At 45.5% G+C, this 19900-nt stretch overlaps 1 protein-coding gene across 1 annotated transcript in view; it reads left to right on the top strand.

The window, feature by feature from the left end:
- PRDM16 (PR/SET domain 16) overlaps nucleotides 1-19900 on the top strand; it is a 286534-nt gene that overhangs the window by 93242 nt on the left and 173392 nt on the right. The window contains exon 2 of the mRNA XM_066203262.1: nucleotides 11711-12060. Coding sequence (XP_066059359.1) covers nucleotides 11711-12060 — 350 coding nt within the window. The remainder of the gene's footprint in view (nucleotides 1-11710; nucleotides 12061-19900) is intronic.

The raw sequence follows: 19900 nt of genomic DNA on the forward strand, positions 1-19900 counted from the left end.
CTTTCGAGGGATATTTTATGAGTGCACTTGAACACTTGGCATATATTTCATAGGAAAATCCACCCTATTTGTCAATGAGACAGACTAAATTAAAACGTGATTAGGCAATCCCAAATCTGGGTTAAGCGTCGCTGTGTTTAAAACCAAATTCTTTGTGGTAGATAAGAAATGAAGAGCCTTTTTTTGTTTTAAGAAAAAGACTTTGAAAACTCCAAATTTCAACTTTGTGGACTTTCAAATAAGTCACTGGTGTGTTCAGATTTATAATAAATGAACACCTGGCTGAAAATACTTTTATGGAGATGGACAAATTTGCCTTGTATAATAAATAACACAAACCAGAGCTGCTCCTCCTGCCTTGCCCTTAATTCCTCCTTTGCCAGAGCAGCTTGAGCAGCCTTGGTGCATCTCTATAACGTGGCCATGTGACTGCCCCAAATCCAGGAGCTGAAGAGTTAAGGCACAAATAAAATCTCAAGTTCAGACTGTCAGCTTAGATAGTGCTTAGCAAGGGTCGAGGGAAAAAAGCCAGTTGTGATTTAGAAGAAAAACAGTGAGATTTGACCAATTCCATGGAATACCTTTCTTAGCCCCGGGGCGAGTGGAAGTGGTATATTAACCAAGGAATAGAGCAGAGGAGGAAAAAGGCCAAATCACATTTCTTTGAAACAAAGAGGCTTTTTACCAGGAACAAGCCTTGATAAAAATTACAGTGGCATCGCAAGTCATTTCAGCCGCTCTGCCTCGGGCCATATTAGAGCAGTGAGGAAATAGGGGATGCAGCAGCCCTGAAATACAAATACAGTAGTCCCGGGAGTGTTTTTAGTATAAATAATCCTTTTTAGAATAATGTCGTGGCTTTAAATAGGGCCAGGTGGTGGGTGCAACACCCAGGATTGCTTTGGAAGGAGGAGAGGGAAGCAGGGCAGCGAAGCTCTGCCTGGATGTGGGGAGTGCCCTGGGAGAGCCCCAAACTTCCACAGCTTCCCAGGTTCTGACTGAACCAGGATCTGGTGGAATCAGGTGAAAATGAATGTGGATGGATCTGTCAGGTGAAGTCAGGAGGATATTGTGGTGTGGCTATGAAGCGTGGAGTTCTCTGGAACTGGGCAAAGTTCCTTCGGAGAGGATGGGATTCTCCCAGGAATCCCAGTGTTTGTTTAGTGTTGGGGAAGGATTTTATGGAGCGTCACATCCCACTGCCATCTCTCCTGCCTCACATTCTGCAGACAAACTCTGGGAGCACTTTCTCCGTCAGAAGTGAGACGTAAACAGAGTGCAGTGGGGAAAAGCAGGAGGATTAAACACACGCTCAGTTCTTTGTCAGGTTCTTGTTCTTGGAGAGAAAAGAGCACTTGAGTGGTCAGGAGAAAAGTGCCCCAAACAGCAGCTCTGAGCTCTGTGGAGGTGCTCCCAGTGCAAACATTTACTGAAACTGGGATGGGGACAGGAGAAATTGAGATATCACTGCAGAGAGCAGCATTAACACTCCCAGTTGTTCCTTACTGTCATTAATTGCCCAGTTAAAATTCCATTTTTCATAGTAATTAAACATTTCTGCAATCATCAGGACACTGGAAGCCAGAGGAAAAGTGTTTGGCCAAGGAAAGGAGTTCAATTCTGGTCCCAAAATACCAGGAACGTGACTCCTCAGCCCAGTGGTGGGAAATACTTGGTAACCGTCTGAATTTTCCTTATTTACGTGGCCAAAACGTGACAGGTGAAACGTGAATTGGCTGGATGGACACAAGTGGATGGGTGCAGTCACAGATGTGTCCCAGCCACTGAGTTCAGATGCACATTTGAGGTTCAGTCGCTGACACTGTCCCTGGTTGTCACGATGTTTTGCCCATCCCAAAGCTGCAGCATCAGTTTCTGGGCCATTCCCGGAAGGAAAAAGCAGCTGATAGTTCCTGCTTGGAGTGGCTGTGAAGGAAGGGATGACAAGGTGGTCAGCGAGGTGCCCAGAAGATGTCCAGGACACTGAGAAAACACAAATATTTTGTGGCTTGGTGGGCTCTAGGCAGGTTGGGATATGTATAAAAAGAAAACCAAAACCAGTCAGGAGCAGGCTGTAAAACCCTGGAGCAATCCCAATTTGGGAGTGAACCCGGATGGAGTGGGAAAGCCGTTTCCAGCTGCTTTTTGAGCACAATCCTTTGCTCCCAGCCCAGATTTAGTCCGAGGAGCTTTGTCCTTGTGGGTCACACCTCTCTGGGAGGAAACCAGCCCAGCCCAAAGATCAAAGCTGCAGCAGTGTTTGAGAGCTCTTTGTGTGTCCCATGTGGGGCAGAGCTCGGGCAGCCCCTTGTGTGCCAGGAGGAGGTTTTCACCCACATCTTCACTTTCAGGTCTGGGAGAAACATTCCTGGGTCCAACTGAACATCGAGGCTGCTGCAAAAATGTGTCTTTGAGAGAAAAACTCATTTGTTTGTCCAAAGCTCGGGGAGGACTCGGCTCAGTGACCCAGTGGGGTCTGTGCTGAAAGGTCTTGAGCTGGAATGGATGGATTTGGTTTCACTGATATTGTGAGTTGGAGCATTTGGGAAACTCTTTGGCAACATCTCTGCGCGTTCTACTCGTGCTGTTTGTAATTAAAGAGTGAGTGAAATGATGATAAAGACTTCCAAAGACTGAATTAAAAAAAAAATAGGGCAGATCCATTAGAAAAGATGGAAAAAGTTTTACAGATTTTTTTGGCTTTAAAATGGAGGGGTGGTAGTAGAAAAGAGCTTGAAATACAAACATAGAAATCTGGTAAATGTGGACAGACTTGAATTTAAAAAAAAAAAAAATCTGTGTGGAGTTCTGAGTGTCAAGTAAAACACAGTTTGCAGAGTACAGCCTTACTCGGGAGGGCAAAAATAGGATGCAGGAAAATAGGATGCAAGATATTTCCCCCTGTTTTTGCAGAGCTCTGCTGTTTCTTCCCCGATATAAAACCAGCGAGCTTCCCCAGAATTTTTTTTTTTTTTTTTTTGGCAGAAGGGGCAAGGCAAATCCAACTTATCTGGTGGCATTAAAATGTGCGCCTGTGTGTGCCTGTGAAAAATAAAGCCCTGCTTTTGACACCCACCTCACGGCTCCGTCCTGTGCCCTGCATTGATTCACTGCTCCCCTTTCATCCCCCCATTCTTGTGGGCACCGTCCTCCCCTTCCTCTCCCTCCCCTCCCCTCCTCTCCTCCCGCAACGTTTGCTCGCCTCCCGTCCAGGAACTGGAAATTGTTATCGATTAATATTAATAATTTGGCGTGGTGTTTTGGGGGTTTTTTTTTGGTTTTTGTGTTGTGGTTTTTTTTTTTTTTTTTTTTTTTTGGTGAGAACGCCTCTCCCCTCCGCTATTAATCTGCCGTGTTAATAATGCCAGGGCTCCTGTTCGGGACCCTGGGGAAGCCACAGTGAGCGGAATGACAATGAGACGGTGACAACAGCCCCAAAGCCTCCGCTTGGCAGGGACGTGAATTCCAATGGCGAGGGCTCCTTTTGGAGGCTCACAAACGCTTTATTCTCGCTCCATGGCCTGACATCCAGCGCCGAGAGAAATATCCAGCACGGGCTGTTGGTTTTTTGGAGAGCCGGCCCAAGCGCGTTTCTTTATTTATTCTAACTAGGTAGCGTTTCTCCCAGAGGAGAAATTTCTCTGGCGGTCGTTTCCAAAGTTCCACTTTGCTGCGTTTTCAGCGGGGTTGGGGTGTTTCTATAGATTTTTAAAGTGGAGGGGGGCAGATTTTGGAGCAAAAATAAGCAAAGCAATGACGATTTTTCTGCACCGAGTGGAGCTTTTCTCCAGGCTTTCCTCTCTTCCTTCCCTGATTTTTTTTTTCTGTTGTGTTATTTCTATAGATTTTCCCCAAATGTTTGTTACCACTCCGGTCATACACTGTACGTATCTTGTGACACTACACTGGAGCTTTTATCTCAGAAATAGTTCAGAGACAGAAATCCCAAAGGCTGATACTTTTTCCAGTGCCTTTAATAACAAGATAGCAAAGCTCTTTTGGTTTTGGTTTGTTGTTTTGGGGTTTTTTTTTTGCTTAAAAGAACCAACTTTATCTACTGCATACAAATATGGATCAAATCAATATTTGTGCATAGCACAAATTGTAAAAATGTCAGCTTGAATTCAAATATGAAACAAAACTGTGGATTTGGGGAGATCAGGTGAAGCGAAGTTACGGACAACACACGACAACAACAACGTTCTCTGAAGAGTTTGATTCTGAAAGGATCTTATGTGGAAATATTTTTGATGCCTGGTTGAACCAGACTTTTACTGGAAATATAATACTGGCATTTAGAGCAGAGTAATTTGGACACTTTCCCTGCTGGTTTTACTAGAGGAAAATGGGTATTAAGGAACACACTGAAATACTGTTTCAAGCTTTATTCTTCATTTCTGCCCGCAGAAATCCCTTAATAAAAGAAAACACTTAATTTTTTTTTTTTGCTTAAAACCAAAGGCACTTGAAATCCTTAATACCTGACCTACTCACAGCCAAGTTCTGCAGCAACTGCTTTTAGAATGTTTATTGAAAAATGCGCCCGATTAACTCTGCTCAGTCCTCATCTGCTCTCACTGCTCCTTTTGGATCTGCTTTCTGTTTCTTTTTAATAAAAGGACTTGAAGCTGCTTCGAGAGATGCAGTTCCAGCTAAGACAAAGCAGGGCATAAACGTGAAACTTGAAAAATGAATATACAAAGCAAGCACGGGAAACGGGCTGCGTTTGCAAGGGTTTAATTTTTACGGGAGTCCTTCCTTTTCACTCGTTCTGCCTCCTCCTCCTGCCTCATCCTTCACTGCCTCTGCAGTTCTGAGTATTCTTCAGCAGTAAACTGGGTTTTTAATGTGTTCTGCAGCAGTTCTGCATCAGCCAGACCTGGGGAAGTTTTGTGTATTTTGTCCTTAAACTCCAGCTGCAAAGATTTGGGCAGCCGAGCAGGACTCAGCAGTACCTGGGGCAGGTTTCTGCGCTGGGAATGTTCAGAGCTTGTTCCTGTCTGGAATCTTACACAGGGATGTGCTAAAACTTGTGGCTCCCTCAGATTTCGTTTCAATGGCAGCTATAAATAAAAATGTCCATGTGTAGCCTGGCAAATGTGAGGGTTTGGGGCTCTCACTGGGGTACAGGGAGCTTGGCCAGCAGAGTTTGGAGCAGCTGGGTCCCTCAGGGATGGGTTCCTGACCACTCACCTCCAGAACCCTGTTTGCCCCATCAGCGTCTTCCTGCTTCTTGAGCATCCCCAGAATTCCGTGCTTTGTAGTGTGGAAGTGAAATAAAATTCGTGTTTTAAGGGAAACAAGCTGAGAGTGGGGTTTGGGTGTCTGCTGGAGCTGGCTGGGTTTGTTGTGGCATCAGCTCAGATCTGAGTATCCAGTGATTTGAGGTTGGCATGGTCTGAATTTTCCATGCACAACTATTTAGTGGAATTTAACTTCTCAGCTGGACAAAGCCAGTGACCTTGTGACTCGTCCTGTCACAACTGTGCCACCATTCCACCTTGAACAGGGAATAGGGAAAACCAGATCTCACCCACAGCCATTTTGATTGTCCCTAATCCATTCCACCCGTAGCATTTTGGGTGTTCTCAGGTGTCAGGGAGCAGTGAGCAGCTCTGGGTATGATCTAAGGAAGAAAAAGGATTATTCCACTGAGAAATAATCAGAGGTGCTTGGTGTGTCAGTGTCATGTGCTGCTAAAGGCCCAAGGTTCAGGGGGAATCCAAAGGGAAGAGCACTAGAATTCCAAGCTGGGTAACTCTAGATACATTCAGAAAAGTTGGCAAAACCACTGCAAGTTGTAGCAGAAGTGCCCGATGAAGTGAAAAATTAAATAAAGGTTTGTGTGAGCAGCGCCATTTCTCAAAGGTAAAAACAGCCCCTTTGACATTCCCTTGGCGCTGTGGCACGGGAACAAAACCACTTCCCACTCGTGGCCACTTCCCTGCCTGGATATTTATTGCCCAAGACGATTTTCAACTGTTAAATTTGTGAAAATGAAGGGTTTTCGTGAGTGAATAACAGAGGAAAAAAAAAAAGGTATTTCCCAATGGTCATTTAAAGGGAAATTTCCTCTCGCTCTGGCAGCAGCCAGAGGTGATGGGGAAAGCTGCCAGAGTAGTCTGAGGACCTGGTCCCAGAGGTTCCTCGTGGCCAGGCTCTGGTTTGGGTGCTGGATGTGTTGATTTCAGATCAGTACCCACCAGCAGATGTTGTAGATCCCAGAACAGCTTGGATGGAGATGGAGGAGGAAGGTTCTTGCAATGAATGGGATGAAGACATTGGGTGGTGGTCTTGAGAATCTTAAACAACTGTTTATTGTCCTTTCCTCACAAGATTCTCATTGATACTGTCCATGCATGGGGGAAAAGCCATTTTTATATAACCTTGAATCATTGCATGCTTCAGCCCCATCCTTAATGGAAGAGGAATAATTCCTCTCGTGACAATTTTATCACTGATTTGCATCTTTTCTGGCAGAAATATTTCACACAAACTTCCAGAGAGAGTGTTGCACCATTCAACCCACAAAAGCGCATTTCTCTTGTCACACAAGGCTGAAGAAAAGCCTGGCTGGTGTTCGTAGCACCCAGGAGTGAGATCCCCCTGGGAATCCAGACATTTCCCTGGCTGCAAGTTCAGGGTTGCACCCAGCAGGGAGAAAAGGCTGGGAAGGAAGTTGTGGATCCATGAGGAGGGTGAAAGTTAAGGGAGAATTCTCATTTCTTCTCATTTCGTGTGGGATTTAGAGACTCACAGTGCTCAGGAATGCCGGGACTGGACCCAGAGCTGACTGACACCAACAGTTCCCACCACCCTGAGGGAAAGCTGGATTTTTGGGCTGGTCCTGCCAGGCAGATTCAGCAGAGCAGGGCCTGGATTTGGGATTTCCTATTGTATTTCAGCTGTGGCCATCAGGTGGCAATCTGACCACTGGGATCATTCTGTGCTCCAGGCGCTTTGGGGTGGGTGCTCCTCGGGCTCTCCAAGGCCCTTTGTGATTTAGGGTCGTGCCTGCCAAGCTCTGGGCTGTGCCTGCTGTCAGCTCCTGCCCTGTGCAGGGCACAGAGGGATGGGCAGCGAGGCTCCTGCAGGATTCCTGATGGATTGAGGCAGGATGGAGGGCAGGCATTCCTCAGAATTCACCTGAATTAAGGTGAGATGAGCAGCACAGCAGCCCGAGGTGATGATCCCTGTCAGCAGAAGTTAAGCACATCCTTGATGGGAATATTTCCTTCTTGGTTGAGCAGGGCTGTGTTTTGATGATCTGATCCAACTCCTCTGGCCTACAAAGGGGTCAAAAATGACTTTATTTTTGGTCTGCGTCCACAGAAATGGAGACAGAATCCTGTCACCCCAGAGCTAGAAATGTAGGTGATTTTGTTTACTGGAGGCGTGAAATAAAGAATCATGGAATCAGAGAATCCTTGGGTTGGAGTGACCTTAAAAATTATTGAATTCCAGCCCCACTGCCATGAGCAGCTCCCACTGGAGCAGGTTGCTCAATGCCCCTCAAGATATTGCTCAAAGTGCGCAAATATCATCTGCCTTCTTCCTCACCAGCCATTATATCAGGAATTGTTTGGCTTGGTTTAGTTGTTCTGTTTCCTCCCCTGGGGAATGTTTCTAAAGGAAAATCTCTCAGTGCAGGGAGCTCAGGACACCCGTGGAGCTGTGAAGGTGGTGGTGATGTCCCTCTTTGGGCTGGAAAACATGTTTGAGGTCACCCCACTGCTCTTCCTGTAGAGCCAGAAAATGGAAACAAATCCCAGGGAAGCCCTGGCCTCATGAATATTTTCCTGATGATAATAATAATAATAATTACTATTATTATTATTACAACCACTAAACAAGCAGTTCTAGACAGCACTGAAGTTTTAATGCTCACGTGTGATTTTAAATTCACAGCTAGGAACGAGCCACAAAGTTTGGATAATGACGTAAAAACCCTTCCAGCACCCAGTTATTCCCTAAGGAAAAAGCACCTCTTGGTCTGTGCCTGTGTGGTTCCATTCTCAGCTACAAAGTCAAAGTTCCCTGTGAATATTTGTATTTTCTACTCTTCTGCTTGGATACTTCCTTTGGGCCTGAGGCTCCAGGTTTTGAGGCAAAGTGTGAGTTCAGTGAGTGCCTGTCATTCTCCTCCTTGCTTGGAAAACAAAAATACCTGGGTTTCACACAAATGTTGAATTATCCAGGTCATTGTGCTGGTGATCAGGCACTGCCCAATAGAAGTTAATTCTTGGGATGTTCTTTAAATGTTCCCAGTGAAGAAGTCAAAGAAGCTCTTTGCAATCTGTGAGAGTTAAAAATGCTCAGTCGTTTCAGATAATTGGGTATTTCCATAGCAGAATTAGATATCTAACGACAACAATAATAATTAAAACGGGAATAATGACAATAATGATAATGAAACCAATAATAAACATACTAAACCCCAAATACAAAAAACCTAACGCATTATTTCTCCCACCACCATTCCCTTTAACATCAGCCTTGCTTTTGCTTTCATTACAGCTGCTAAATAGATTATTCATGAGGTCTCTCACCACCACTAAACCATCCCTCTCATTGTTGCCAGCCCCTCATTGGTGTCACACAGATTTTCAGCGTCTGCCCATATCTGATTATCTGTGGAAACAACCTTTCAATGAGCCTTTTTATCAAGTCATTTCGCCAGGGAGCTTTGAGGGGACTAATTTTAGTTTCATGACAACAACAATAAGGTCAAGTTGTATTTCTGTGCTGCTTTTCACCCAGGCAGACATTCCAGAGGAGCAGATGTGGGACAGCGTGGTTGTCACCGTTGTCACCACGGAGTGGCCACGTCCGGCTCTCCACGGCCCCCAGCTGAGTTGGGATGGAGCTCAGAAGAGCTGGGGATGTTTTTTGGAAAATAAGATGCTCTCAGCTTTTTGGGTTTTTTTCTTTTTTTTTTTTTAAATTTTCAATGTATTTTTTTAAACTTCACCAGTTGTAGAATGTTTTGGGGTAAAGCTGAGAGGAGCCCCAGAGGTGAGGAGTGGTTCAGTGGGGACAATCTAGAAAATAATGTGGAATAATCAAAATTGAACCCCAGCTGTTGGATTTGCCTCGAATCCCTGGAATAAACACAATCTATGGAGAAGATCAGCCCCCTCGCCTGTGGGGCTCAGCCTGGAGAAATGGAGGCTCAAGGGGGACCCTTTTCCTGACAGGAGGGTGCAGCCAGGTGGGGTTGGGCTCTGCTCCCAGGGAACAGGGACGGGAGGAGAGGAAATGGCCTCAAGCTGGGCCAGGGGATGCTCAAGTTTGACATCAGGAGGGATTTCTCCATGGAAAGGGTGGCCAGGCCTTGGCAGGGTCTGCCCAGGGCGGTGCTGGTGTCACCATCCCTGGGAGGGGTCCAAGGAATGCTTGGAGGTGGTGGCACTCAGTGCCCTGGGCTGGTGACAAGGTGGGGATCAGTCACAGCTCAGACTTGATCATCCTGGAGGTCTTTTCCAAGCTCAGTGATTGTGGGATTCTGTGAAATCCACCGGGCAGTGCCCAGAAAAAGGGCCCGGTTTGGGCACAGCTCGGATTTCCCCTGGCTGTTAATCAATGCTGGGTACAGCTTGTTGATCTCAGAGCTGGGTTGTGCTGAGGAACCCAAAGTTCCCACATCTGCCTGGCTGGGATTCTGCTCCCACAGATGCCTCCTGGAATCTCTGGTACCAGACCTATTGTGACCTGAAATTGTTGTTTCATTGTCATTTCGTGCCTGTTGACAGTCCCTGGTCATTTAACAACTGAAAAGACACACCGACCTATCTTTCGGTGATTCCTCTTGAAATATGAGGTCAGTCAGATGAAGGATCAGCTTCACTGTTAATTAAAATTCAATCAGAACTGCCCTGGTTGTCCCGTGGAAGAAATTAAATTAACGGTGTTCAGTAGTAAGGTACCTTTATACTTTACTTGTATCCCCTGGAAATTTTCACAGGTCGTGCTCCAAGAAACCCAGTTTTGCTCTTCAACTCAGTTGGAATTCCTGTTCCTTAAGTGCAAAAGAGGCTAATCATAGAGCAGAAAATAATTTGACTTGCTAATACTGGGCGAGAAAACATTTACTGCAACCACAAATATTTTCAGGATGATGGAGTATCTCATGCTCATGAAAGCTTGGTTCTGGTGGCATGTTTGAGTAGGGAGGGCTGCACTTTCTAGCAGAGGAAACCCATGTCAGCTGCAGCAGGCGGCTCCCTGTTCTCCTCCAAAAGCTGGAGCAAAAAAATGTTGGCAGAGGAATCAAAATCCTCCTCTTTAGTCGAGCCTGCCACCAGGTTTCTTAGGCATGAACTCAGGAAAATCTTTATTAGGCATAAAAAAAAAAAAAAAGAAATAGAGGGGGAGATGTGTCTTGCAGACAGAAGGTGCATTCTGAGGTTAGCAGGGAGGTGAATTATAAATACCTCAAGTCGAGCCGTGCTTTTCCAGCTATTCTTCCCTGATGGCTCCTAGCTGGGAGCCAGGGAGAAGTGTCATTTTGGTGGGGTGCTGCTCCCCCCTGGTGACATCGGGGTCAGGCACTGGCTGTGCCCACAAAGCGGCGGTTGTTGGGTTTGTTATCGTGGTGGGAGCTGCTGAGCACGCCCCTGCTGCCTCCTGGCTCGTGGAGACAGGGCAAATCTGCTCCCAAAATACTCCAGCTACTTCTGCTGGGTGACAAATTGTGTTTTTCTTTCCCCCTTTCATGTTTTGCTCCCCCGCCACCGCCCTTTTTCTGCTTTTTTGGATGAGAAAGCTCCGTTTTCATTGCATGAATGGCCTTGCTTAGAAATTGATTCCCCTTGGAAAAATCCCCAAATTTTGTTGCCCTCTGTGTGTCCAGGGTTTTCACTCGAGGACAAGAGGGAATTTGCTTCAAACTGACAGAGAGTTGGGCCAGATTAGAGGTTAGCAAGGAATTCTTCCCTGTGAGGGTGGGCAGGCCCTGGCACAGGCTGCCCAGAGAAGCTGTGGCTGCCCCTGGATCCCTGGAAGTGTCCAAGGCCAGGCTGGATGGGGCTTGGAACAACCTGGAATAGTGGAAGGTGTCCCTGCCATGGCAGGGGGTGGCACTGGGTGGTTTTAAGGTCCCTTCCAACCTAAAGCACTCCAGGATTCAGTGATTTCACAGCAGTGATGCTCTGTTACACCTGCAGGGGTGCAGGGCTGAGGTTGCCAGCCCCACGGGAGCTCACAGCCACAGCTGCTGGTGTGGGACACACCGAGCAGGAACCCCGAACACCAGGCAAACACTTCTTGCCAAACTCGGATTTTACCCTAATTTATTTCTGGTTTTTAAATTTTTTTTTCCCTTTTGCATAATACACAAAGCCAACTAAAGTGAGAAGTGGCTAAAAGAGAACCTCAACCACCTCTTCTGTGTTTTCTTCCCTCTTTCCAAAAGTACAAAGAGCAGAGGACCCCTGATCCCATAGCACACACCAGGCTGCAGTGAGCCTCACCCTACCCTCTGCAGCACCCCATGATTATCAGTGTCCTTACCTCAGCCCCACATGAGCTCCTCAAGGGAGGTTTTTTACCCTTTAGAAGCATTAAAAAAAATAAAAATTTTAAAAAAGAAATTAAAAAAAATAAAAGAATTAAAGCGAGCTTGGCTTAGCAAAACTTTATCCCAGGGAGAGATTAACCAATGTTCACGTGAGTATCTCAGTGTGTTTTGTTCTGCTGTTTCCCCTTTTAGGTGACAGCGAGATTGTAAATAATATGTACGAGACCGACCCCGATCTCCTTGCTGGCGAAAGCGCAGAGGAGGAAACTGAGGACAGTATAATGTCCCCCATCCCTGTGGGACCTCCGTCACCCTTCCCCACCAGTGAGGACTTCACTCCCAAGGAGGGCTCACCCTATGAAGCTCCCGTCTACATTCCTGATGACATTCCAATCCCACCAGATTTTGAACTCAGAGAATCTTCGGTCCCAGGGGCAGGGCTAGGGATTTGGGCCAAAAAGAAGATTGAAGTTGGGGAAAGATTTGGACCCTATATGGCAGTGCAGAGGAGCACATTAAAGGAAACAAACTTTGGATGGGAGGTAAGCGCGTGGAATGTGGGCACCACATTCCTTTGTCTTCTCTGCCAAGTGTTTGTGGAGCTGGACTGAGGCCTGGTGGCCTGGGGACAGAGGTGGTGACTTTGCTGATGCCGTGTTTCCGACCCCCATTACCTGAAGGATTCAAAAATCAGCAGAAATCCATTTTAAGTTCACTTCTTGGGCCGCGGAAACTGCTCGAGCACTGTTTTGGAAGTCTGTTTTTTGAATGATGTCGGGTCACTTCATCAAGTGCTTGTCATTTCCAAATTGTGTTCGGGAGTTGTCGCGTGGAGGGAATGGGATTAATCGCATCATGTTTGGTGGTTGGGGGTGTTACCTTTGACTCCCAGTCCGTGTCAGCAGTGCAGGCACTATTAACTGGGCAGGGAAGAATTGCATGTACCCATTAACAGCCCCGATGTTCTCGAGTTCTTGTGCTGCAGCAAAGATGGGGAAATGTGAAAGTCATTTTTTCCCCAAGAGCTGAACAAAACCCAGCCCTGAGCAGGAAAAAGCTCTGTCCCTCAGCTCCCATCTTGTCTTTCTGCCTGCTTTTCTGGGCTTGTCCCAGAAATCATCTTAACCTCTTCTGCTCCTATATTCTTGATTAGAGAATATCTAGACCTGTAATTATCCTGAAATATTCATTAACAGTGAAGCGCATCCTGGGATTTCTGCTCTGTGCTCACAGTCCTATCTCAGGGTCCATTATCCAATACATAATTCCTTCTCTCCAGCCCCAGTTCCCATCCCATCCCTGCTGCCATGGGAGCTGCTGGCTCTCATTCTTGAGGAAGAGATGCTGTGTCTGGGGCAGTGGGGGCAGAGAGGTTTCCTGGCAGGATTTTGCTGTAGGATAGATGGGGCTTATCCCAAAAAGTGGGAGCTGAATTTTCCCTCATTTTTTTCCCTGGGTGAAGCAGTGACTTGCTCCATTTTCTCCATCAGCCACCACTGGAGTGAGCTGGTTCACAAAGTGTTGGAGGGTTTACAGGGTGGGAAGCAGCTGAGGTTTTCCCAGGAGAAAGCACCAAATGCAGTGACAGAACCCTGTTTTCTTGGAAACAGAGGTCAGAAAGGCCAGGCTGAAGCATTAACAGTTTAAATTGTCTCTGATTATATTTGCACTCTTGATTGTGAAGTCAAAAATCAGTGAGCAGTGAGACTCAGAGAAGCCCAGAGAAGCAGGTCCAGATGTTTTTGTTTTGTTTACTTTTTCAATGTGTCTGGAGTGCAGGAAACAGCAAAAACCTCCTGTTTTAAGAATGAAACTCAATTGTGTTTTGTTGCTCTGCAGTAGGAAGTGTCTGAAGAGTTAAAATCAGAGTTTGGTTGAATGACTGAGTGAAGAGTTTCCTTTTCCTTCTATCCTAGTGCAGGGAAAAGAGGGAAATTCCGCTGAATTTTGATCCCCTCTCTCCCCTCCAATGACATTCCTCTGAAATTCCTCTTGGTGTTGGGTTTTATTGTGAATATCATTGCAGAATATTTGATTGGTATTCCTGCGTGAGGATCAAAAAGTGGGGGTTTGGGGGGGAAAAGTCCCTTTTATTTTACTGGCAATACATGGTCTGGTTCAGGGGGGCTGCAGGTGTGAGAAGCTCGAGATTCCTGAGGAAGGTACTGATCACTTCCAGGTGTCTCTGAAAATAAGGATAATTTTCCTCCAGGAATATGCCATATTAATTATTTGTAGGCTGCAATGTGAAAGATGACTCCTCTTTTTCTCACCCAATTATTGATAGGTGACATTTGTTGTTTCAATTTATATTTTGGCTTGTTATTTTGTTTTAAGGCTGATTTTTAGGAACAAAATGCAATCTTCATTGGCTGGCAGAAGTCGAATGGTGCAAACCTTTTTTTTTCTACGACCTCGGCAAAACAGTGTCCTCGTGTTTCATAATTCTGATAAAAGTTGGCATTTACACTCACGATTTTCAGAAAGTTTCCTCACTTCCCCACTGCTCTGCGTGCTCTGATAGGAGCTGCCTTTATCAATTCCCGTTGACTTTGTGATACTGTTTGTTTTTGTAGTGTAATTGAGCAAACTTTCCCTCAGCGGACACTTCTCCCATTCCAGCGGCGTTCCTTTGTCCCCTGCTGTGGCAGGGACGTTTCACACCTCAGAGGAAGGGCTTTGTCCTCCCTCAGGTGTCCTCAAACCCACCCCAACACTTTCTGCTTGTCCTTGCAGACACCTCTTGGATTTTCCCATTTCCCAGAGTGTTTAAGGACATTTCAGGGGGCTGTTTCCAGTAAGTGCCTTCAGAACGTAATTGGGGAGCAACATCCATGAATCCCTTCACGTGCTGGACAGAAATTCATGGAATAAGCTCTGTCTGCTGGGTGTTGGTGACTGAGCCCTTCCCTTGGGGTGGAAGGTTGGAAAGGCCCTGAGGAGATGTTCTAGGCAGCTCTACCCAATGGCAAATTGGGAAATGGAAATTTGGGATTTTCTAGGCAGCTCTAGCTGATGGCAAAGTGGGGAATGGAAGTTTGGGATGTTCTAGGCAGCTCTACCCAATGGCAAATTGGGAAATGGTAGCCTGCGATGTGTTTGCATCCTTGTAAAATTCGGCAGGCAAGGAATGGGCAATGAGTGAAAAAGAGGGAAAGGGGAGGAGTCTTTTCTCACCCAGTAATTTGTTGGCTTTTGCTCCCATGTGCTGTTTCTTTCAGTGGTGATAAATTCAACAAATCTGAGATTTGTAGGATCACACGGAATGTTCCTTCTGCAGTTGAACATTGGTTCTTTGGTCAGTATTTCTGTGGGATTTGTAGTTCTGTCATTTGTAGTTTTGTCAACTTGTGGGTTGAATGATGGTGTAAGGCTTCCACACACCCCCTTGCTATGGCCAGTTTGAATGTATTCCATGTGAATTGCCTCTCACATTAGGAATTCACTTCAGGAATGCCGCCTGCTCTTCACACCGAACCTCTTCTCTATTCATATTTCTCAATTCATTTCCCGTAGCTTATAGTTTTGATTACCCCACTTTTGTGCACATCTCACTCCCCAAACTCTGAAACCCTGGTCTTTGTGTTTGTTTGTTTTTAGGAGTCATCAGCTCCTTAATTTGAGCAATGTTTCTGCCTTTGGCACAAGAAGTTCTTGCCCTTCATCGCAGGCAATTTATTGTCAGGCTTTGACAAAACTGGGAGTTCACTGGAAGTGGATTTGGCTGCAAAGTGGCCATTCCTCAGCACCGTCTCAGTTTTGCTAGAAAACGTTGATTTTTGTGGTCCTGCAGGATGTGCTTCATAATTAATGTCCGTTCCTTCTGATTTCTGCATTAAAAAAAAAAAAAAAATCAAACGACATTTTGGGGATTGGAAAATGTGCTGCTGAGGGCTTTAGTGTGAGAATGGATCTCTCTCTTCTGCCCAAGGATTACCACTGCAGAGAGAGCTTTCTCTTTTCAAACTCCAGTAAGGGCAGATTTGTGAAAATGAATATGAAACAGAGCAGTGAGTTGTACCTCAAAGTCCTCAGGAAATTCAGTTTGTGTTTGGAGGCAGGGCCAGCCCTGTTCCCATCTGAACTCCTCGCTCCAGACCTGGTGTGACTTGCTGAAACTTTCAGCTTCACTCATTTAGAGCCCAAAACATCCATGGGAATGCAGAACTCTGTGTCTTACCCGCCATACCTTGAAAAAAGATGCGTAATTATCTTTGTTATAGGGGGTTTTCCTTTGAGGCAGGCGGGAGGGATGGTTTGAACACGTGTCCTGCCTTATCCACGGCACAGCCTCATATCTGGCCTCCTGCTTTGCTTTGTGGGATATGTCTTAAATTTTTTTCCTTTGAATTAAACCACACCTATCATTCAAGGGCTTTTTGGACGCGGGATAGCAGCGAGTGATTCACGCACATCTCATAAAAATAAATAAGATGTGTCAATCCTGGCCCCCAGCCCCTCCCAGGGATGATTCAGTGGCTCCTGTGCAGGACCTGTTGGGTGCTTTTCCCTCATTCCCTGACACTGCTGTGCTGATCGTGTCATTTCATCTCTTTTTTGTGTGTGTGCCTTGAAAGACACCACCCCACCTAAAAGCCCTGTGATTATTGAGTGTGACCTGATTGCATTTCTCCTGCTCCCACTCCCCCCCCACTGCCCGCTGACACGGAGCACAGCACCGCCAGCACCCTGAATAAATCACGGTGTGTTTGTGCTTTATGGCCTCTGGGACCCGAGGAGAATGAAAATAAAATAATTACATAATGATTTTGGTCGCTTTGGATAAGTAATGGTATTTATCACGGCGCTGTTAATTTTCTTAATTGAGAGAAGAATGGGAATCTCGTCCTGAGGGGAAAATTTAGCACCTGGATTGTAGGAGGTCTGGAAGCAATCGTGGTTTTAGCTCAGTTTGCTTCACAGGGTAAACACCACTGATAAAGGCAGTTTGTTTTCATTTATATTTTAATTTATATTTTAATTTATATTTTAAGAGAGGTTATTTGCTGAAGCACAAAGGCTTCTCTCAGCTGAAGTGTCAGAACCAGGCTGCTCCTTTACGTAGGAAAAATAAATAAGTGCTTTCGTTTCCTACTTGGGGGGGAGGGAAGGTAGAGCCTATCCCATGGAAGACAAATAACTGGGGAAAAAACAGGAGCCAGCAGCTGAGGATGCAGCAGAGTTCTGGCTCCACATCCGGGCCAGGGAAAACTGCTGGGTTTTGAACACACTTTAAAGTGTCACTGACTCACAGCAATCCAACCTCCCTATTCCTGAAAAATTTAAATTTTTAGCGGGTTTTTTTTTTTTATTTTCTCTGCTTTTTAGAAATACTCCTAAGTGCCAAGGGAAATTTCCTTTACATGACCAGCCTTAAATGCTGGGAGGAGAATTATAGTCCGTTTCCTTGAGTCTTAAATATATTAAAATGTTCTCAAAATAATTTAATCATATTTTAAAATATAATATCAAATATATTCAATGTTATAAATATGATATAAATACGAAAATATTAAATATTTTTATTTAATATATTAAATGTGATAATATTTTAACTAGGAGGGAGCCTTAGCACAGCTCGAACTGCGGTGGTTTTGTGATGTTTCCCATCTCATATAATACAGGAATTCCTTCATTTCCCTTTAAAAGCTGATCCAGCTGAAGGCAGAGATGCTGAAAGGAGGGTGAGTCCCTTAAATGAGTAAAGAAATCCCCAAAGCTCCTCCTGTCTCTTGAAGGGCTCTCAGCTGGGCCCTGCGAGGATGTGATGACATTTCCTGCTCCTTTTCCTTCCCTGATTCATTCATTTTCCCCTCCTCTGCCTCTCCCTTTGCCCGGGCAATGATGTTCCTGCAGCAGCTTCTCTCCCTCAGGGAAAAGGAGTTCCTGAATTGTTTTCCAAGCCCCATCCCTGCTCTTGCAGGGAATTTGCTGAGGAATTTTTGTGTGTTCTTTCCCGAGGTGCAGAGTTACCTGCATAGCAAACGTTTTCCATGCAAGGTTCCCTCCCAATTTCCCAGACCTGGAATCACTCTGAAAATAAAAGAATCTCTGTGTTCATGAAGAAAACAGAATGTCAGAGCACCCTGGCACTGCCCCCAATATTTGCTAAGAGCATCCCCAGTTAGAATTTTTATACACATGGATAGAAAACTGCAAAGAAACTTTTGCTTTGGACCCAAAAAAGCTTAAGTTTAAAAAAAAATTAATCTCAAGGAAGAAAAACAAGTTCCTTACCTCTAAAAATTTAATTTTTATTCCAATAATTTTAATTAATATAAGTATTTAAAATTTTAAATGAGATTTTTGGGCTGAGGAGATTGCTTACCATTGTACATGCTCGGTTCTATCCCCTTCCCAGGGAGCAGCTCTGGGAGAGCATCAACATTTTTATTTTCCCTGCAGGATCTGGGCTTTGTTCTGGTGTCAGGGGACCACCACGAGGAAGGGGAAGGGTCAGATCCAGGTGCTGGGAATTGTTGGGCTGTTTCCTATGACTGGAATTAAAAACATGTCAGGAGGAACAAGGACTGGCTTGGGATTGAGAGGAAGAAGCTGATGGAATCACAGGAGAAACCCCATTGTCTACAGCTCCACCTTTTGAGGGGGGGGTTAATTTAATAATTTCAACCCTGGATAAAAGTGAAAAATGCACCTTATGGCATCTGAGTGAAATGGCTGAAATTTGTCCCTTTTTTTGACATTTCCCCAAATGCTTCAGTGCCAGGGTTAAGAGAGTAAAGCCTTTTTTAGGCCCAAGAATGCCAAGATAAGTTGCTCTATCTTAGGCATTGGCTAAAACATGGGTATATAAGGAATTAAGGGAAAAAAAAGAAGAGACAGGGGAAGGGAATGACTAAGAATACCTCCTGATATTTCTCCTTTATTTCCATAAGGGGTAATAACTCATGAGCAATCCGGCAGAGGGCACTTTCTTTAAATAGAACATTCTGATTCACAAGCAGAAAAAGGAAATAAATATTTTCCTTTCGTCTTCGAGAGCCATCCCTGAATACCAGCTCCTGAAGCAATATTTTATCAGCCACACGTTCAAAAAGGGGAAAGAAAAGGAAAAATCCCATGAACAGCTCAGTGGTGACCACAGTGGTTTGAAAAATTGCTTTCCTCATTGTCAAAAGCCCTGCAGAAGTCAGGGCACTGCTTCTCCCTCTGGAATTTTAACCTACAGAGAGGCTCAACCTGCGTTTTGTCTGCTCCCAGCAAAGCCTGGCTGCTGGAGCCTGGAACACAGTGGGCTTTTGTAAAGGAAATGATCAATAAGGGAAACCATAAATATACATGGGCTCTGAAGGAGGCAGCGCTCTGGGCACTCTCTCAGAGGCAGTTGGGGAAGGTGGGAGCGATGCAGAATAACTCATTTTGGGGTTTTCAGGCTGCTGGTACGAGGTACTCAGGAGGCTGTTGGTTTTTTGGGAATCAGCCTCATGCTCCTCGCTGCTCAGAGATGTTCATGTGGGATTGGGGCACTGAGGGCTCCAGGGTTTCATGCTCAGGATCATGAAACCCTTCAGTAAACCCCATCCGAGCTCCTGGTCAATCCTAAAGTTCTAAATTAAATCTCTTTACCTCAAATCTGTGCGATGCAAGAAGTACCAACAGCGAATTTTCCCAAGTAAAATGTTGTGTTAATTGCTTTAAAAGAACGGGAAAATCACATTCTCTGCATAATTTGGCACCGTCCTCCTCTTCCCATGGCAAATACAGAGCAGCACCACAGATCTGGAGAGCTGGTAAATGCAGCAAGACTAACTTTGTTTGGGGTTTAGGACTTCACACATTTTGGCACTTCAGTTGCTCTGGAAATGCCAGGGAGTTTTGTTGTATTTAGGGATGGAAATGAAGGGTTGAGTCTATTGCTTTTTCCGAAGGCGTGGGACATGGGTGGACTTGGTTCTTCACTTGCTAACACAGCTCTTAATTATTCACCCTTCCCTCTTCTTTTGCGTTCATCATTCCTCTTTCTGTGTGTTCATCATTCCTCTTCTTGTGTGTTCATCATTCCTCTTCTTGTGTGCTCATTATTCCTCTTTCCATGTGTTTCATCCCAGCAAAGTGCTGGGACCTGTGCAGAACGGGGCCATCCCGTTCTGGGAGATCTCAGCTTTGCAAAACAAGGGCTTCTCGTCCAGGGAAGGTGTGAAACTGAGTTTGAGTCGCTTTTAGAAACGTGAGTGGAAGAATCACAGCTGCAGGAGGAGGGCCTGGGGTCAGGCAAGGTGGGGAATTGGCCCTTGGGGTGGGAAGAGCATTTCCAGAGTGTGGAGGTGTCTTTGGAAGAGTTATTCCCAGTCATGGGCTCTCTTCCTCAGGTGGTCACTGTGGCCCAGCTGCTTTGTGAGGCGTCCCTGTAAAATCTCCACC

The sequence above is a fragment of the Chamaea fasciata genome, unplaced genomic scaffold (assembly GCF_029207755.1).
Source record: "Chamaea fasciata isolate MVZ Bird 193981 ecotype frontalis unplaced genomic scaffold, bChaFas1.0.hap1 SCAF_23, whole genome shotgun sequence".
In the NCBI taxonomy this organism is placed as follows: domain Eukaryota; kingdom Metazoa; phylum Chordata; class Aves; order Passeriformes; family Sylviidae; genus Chamaea; species Chamaea fasciata.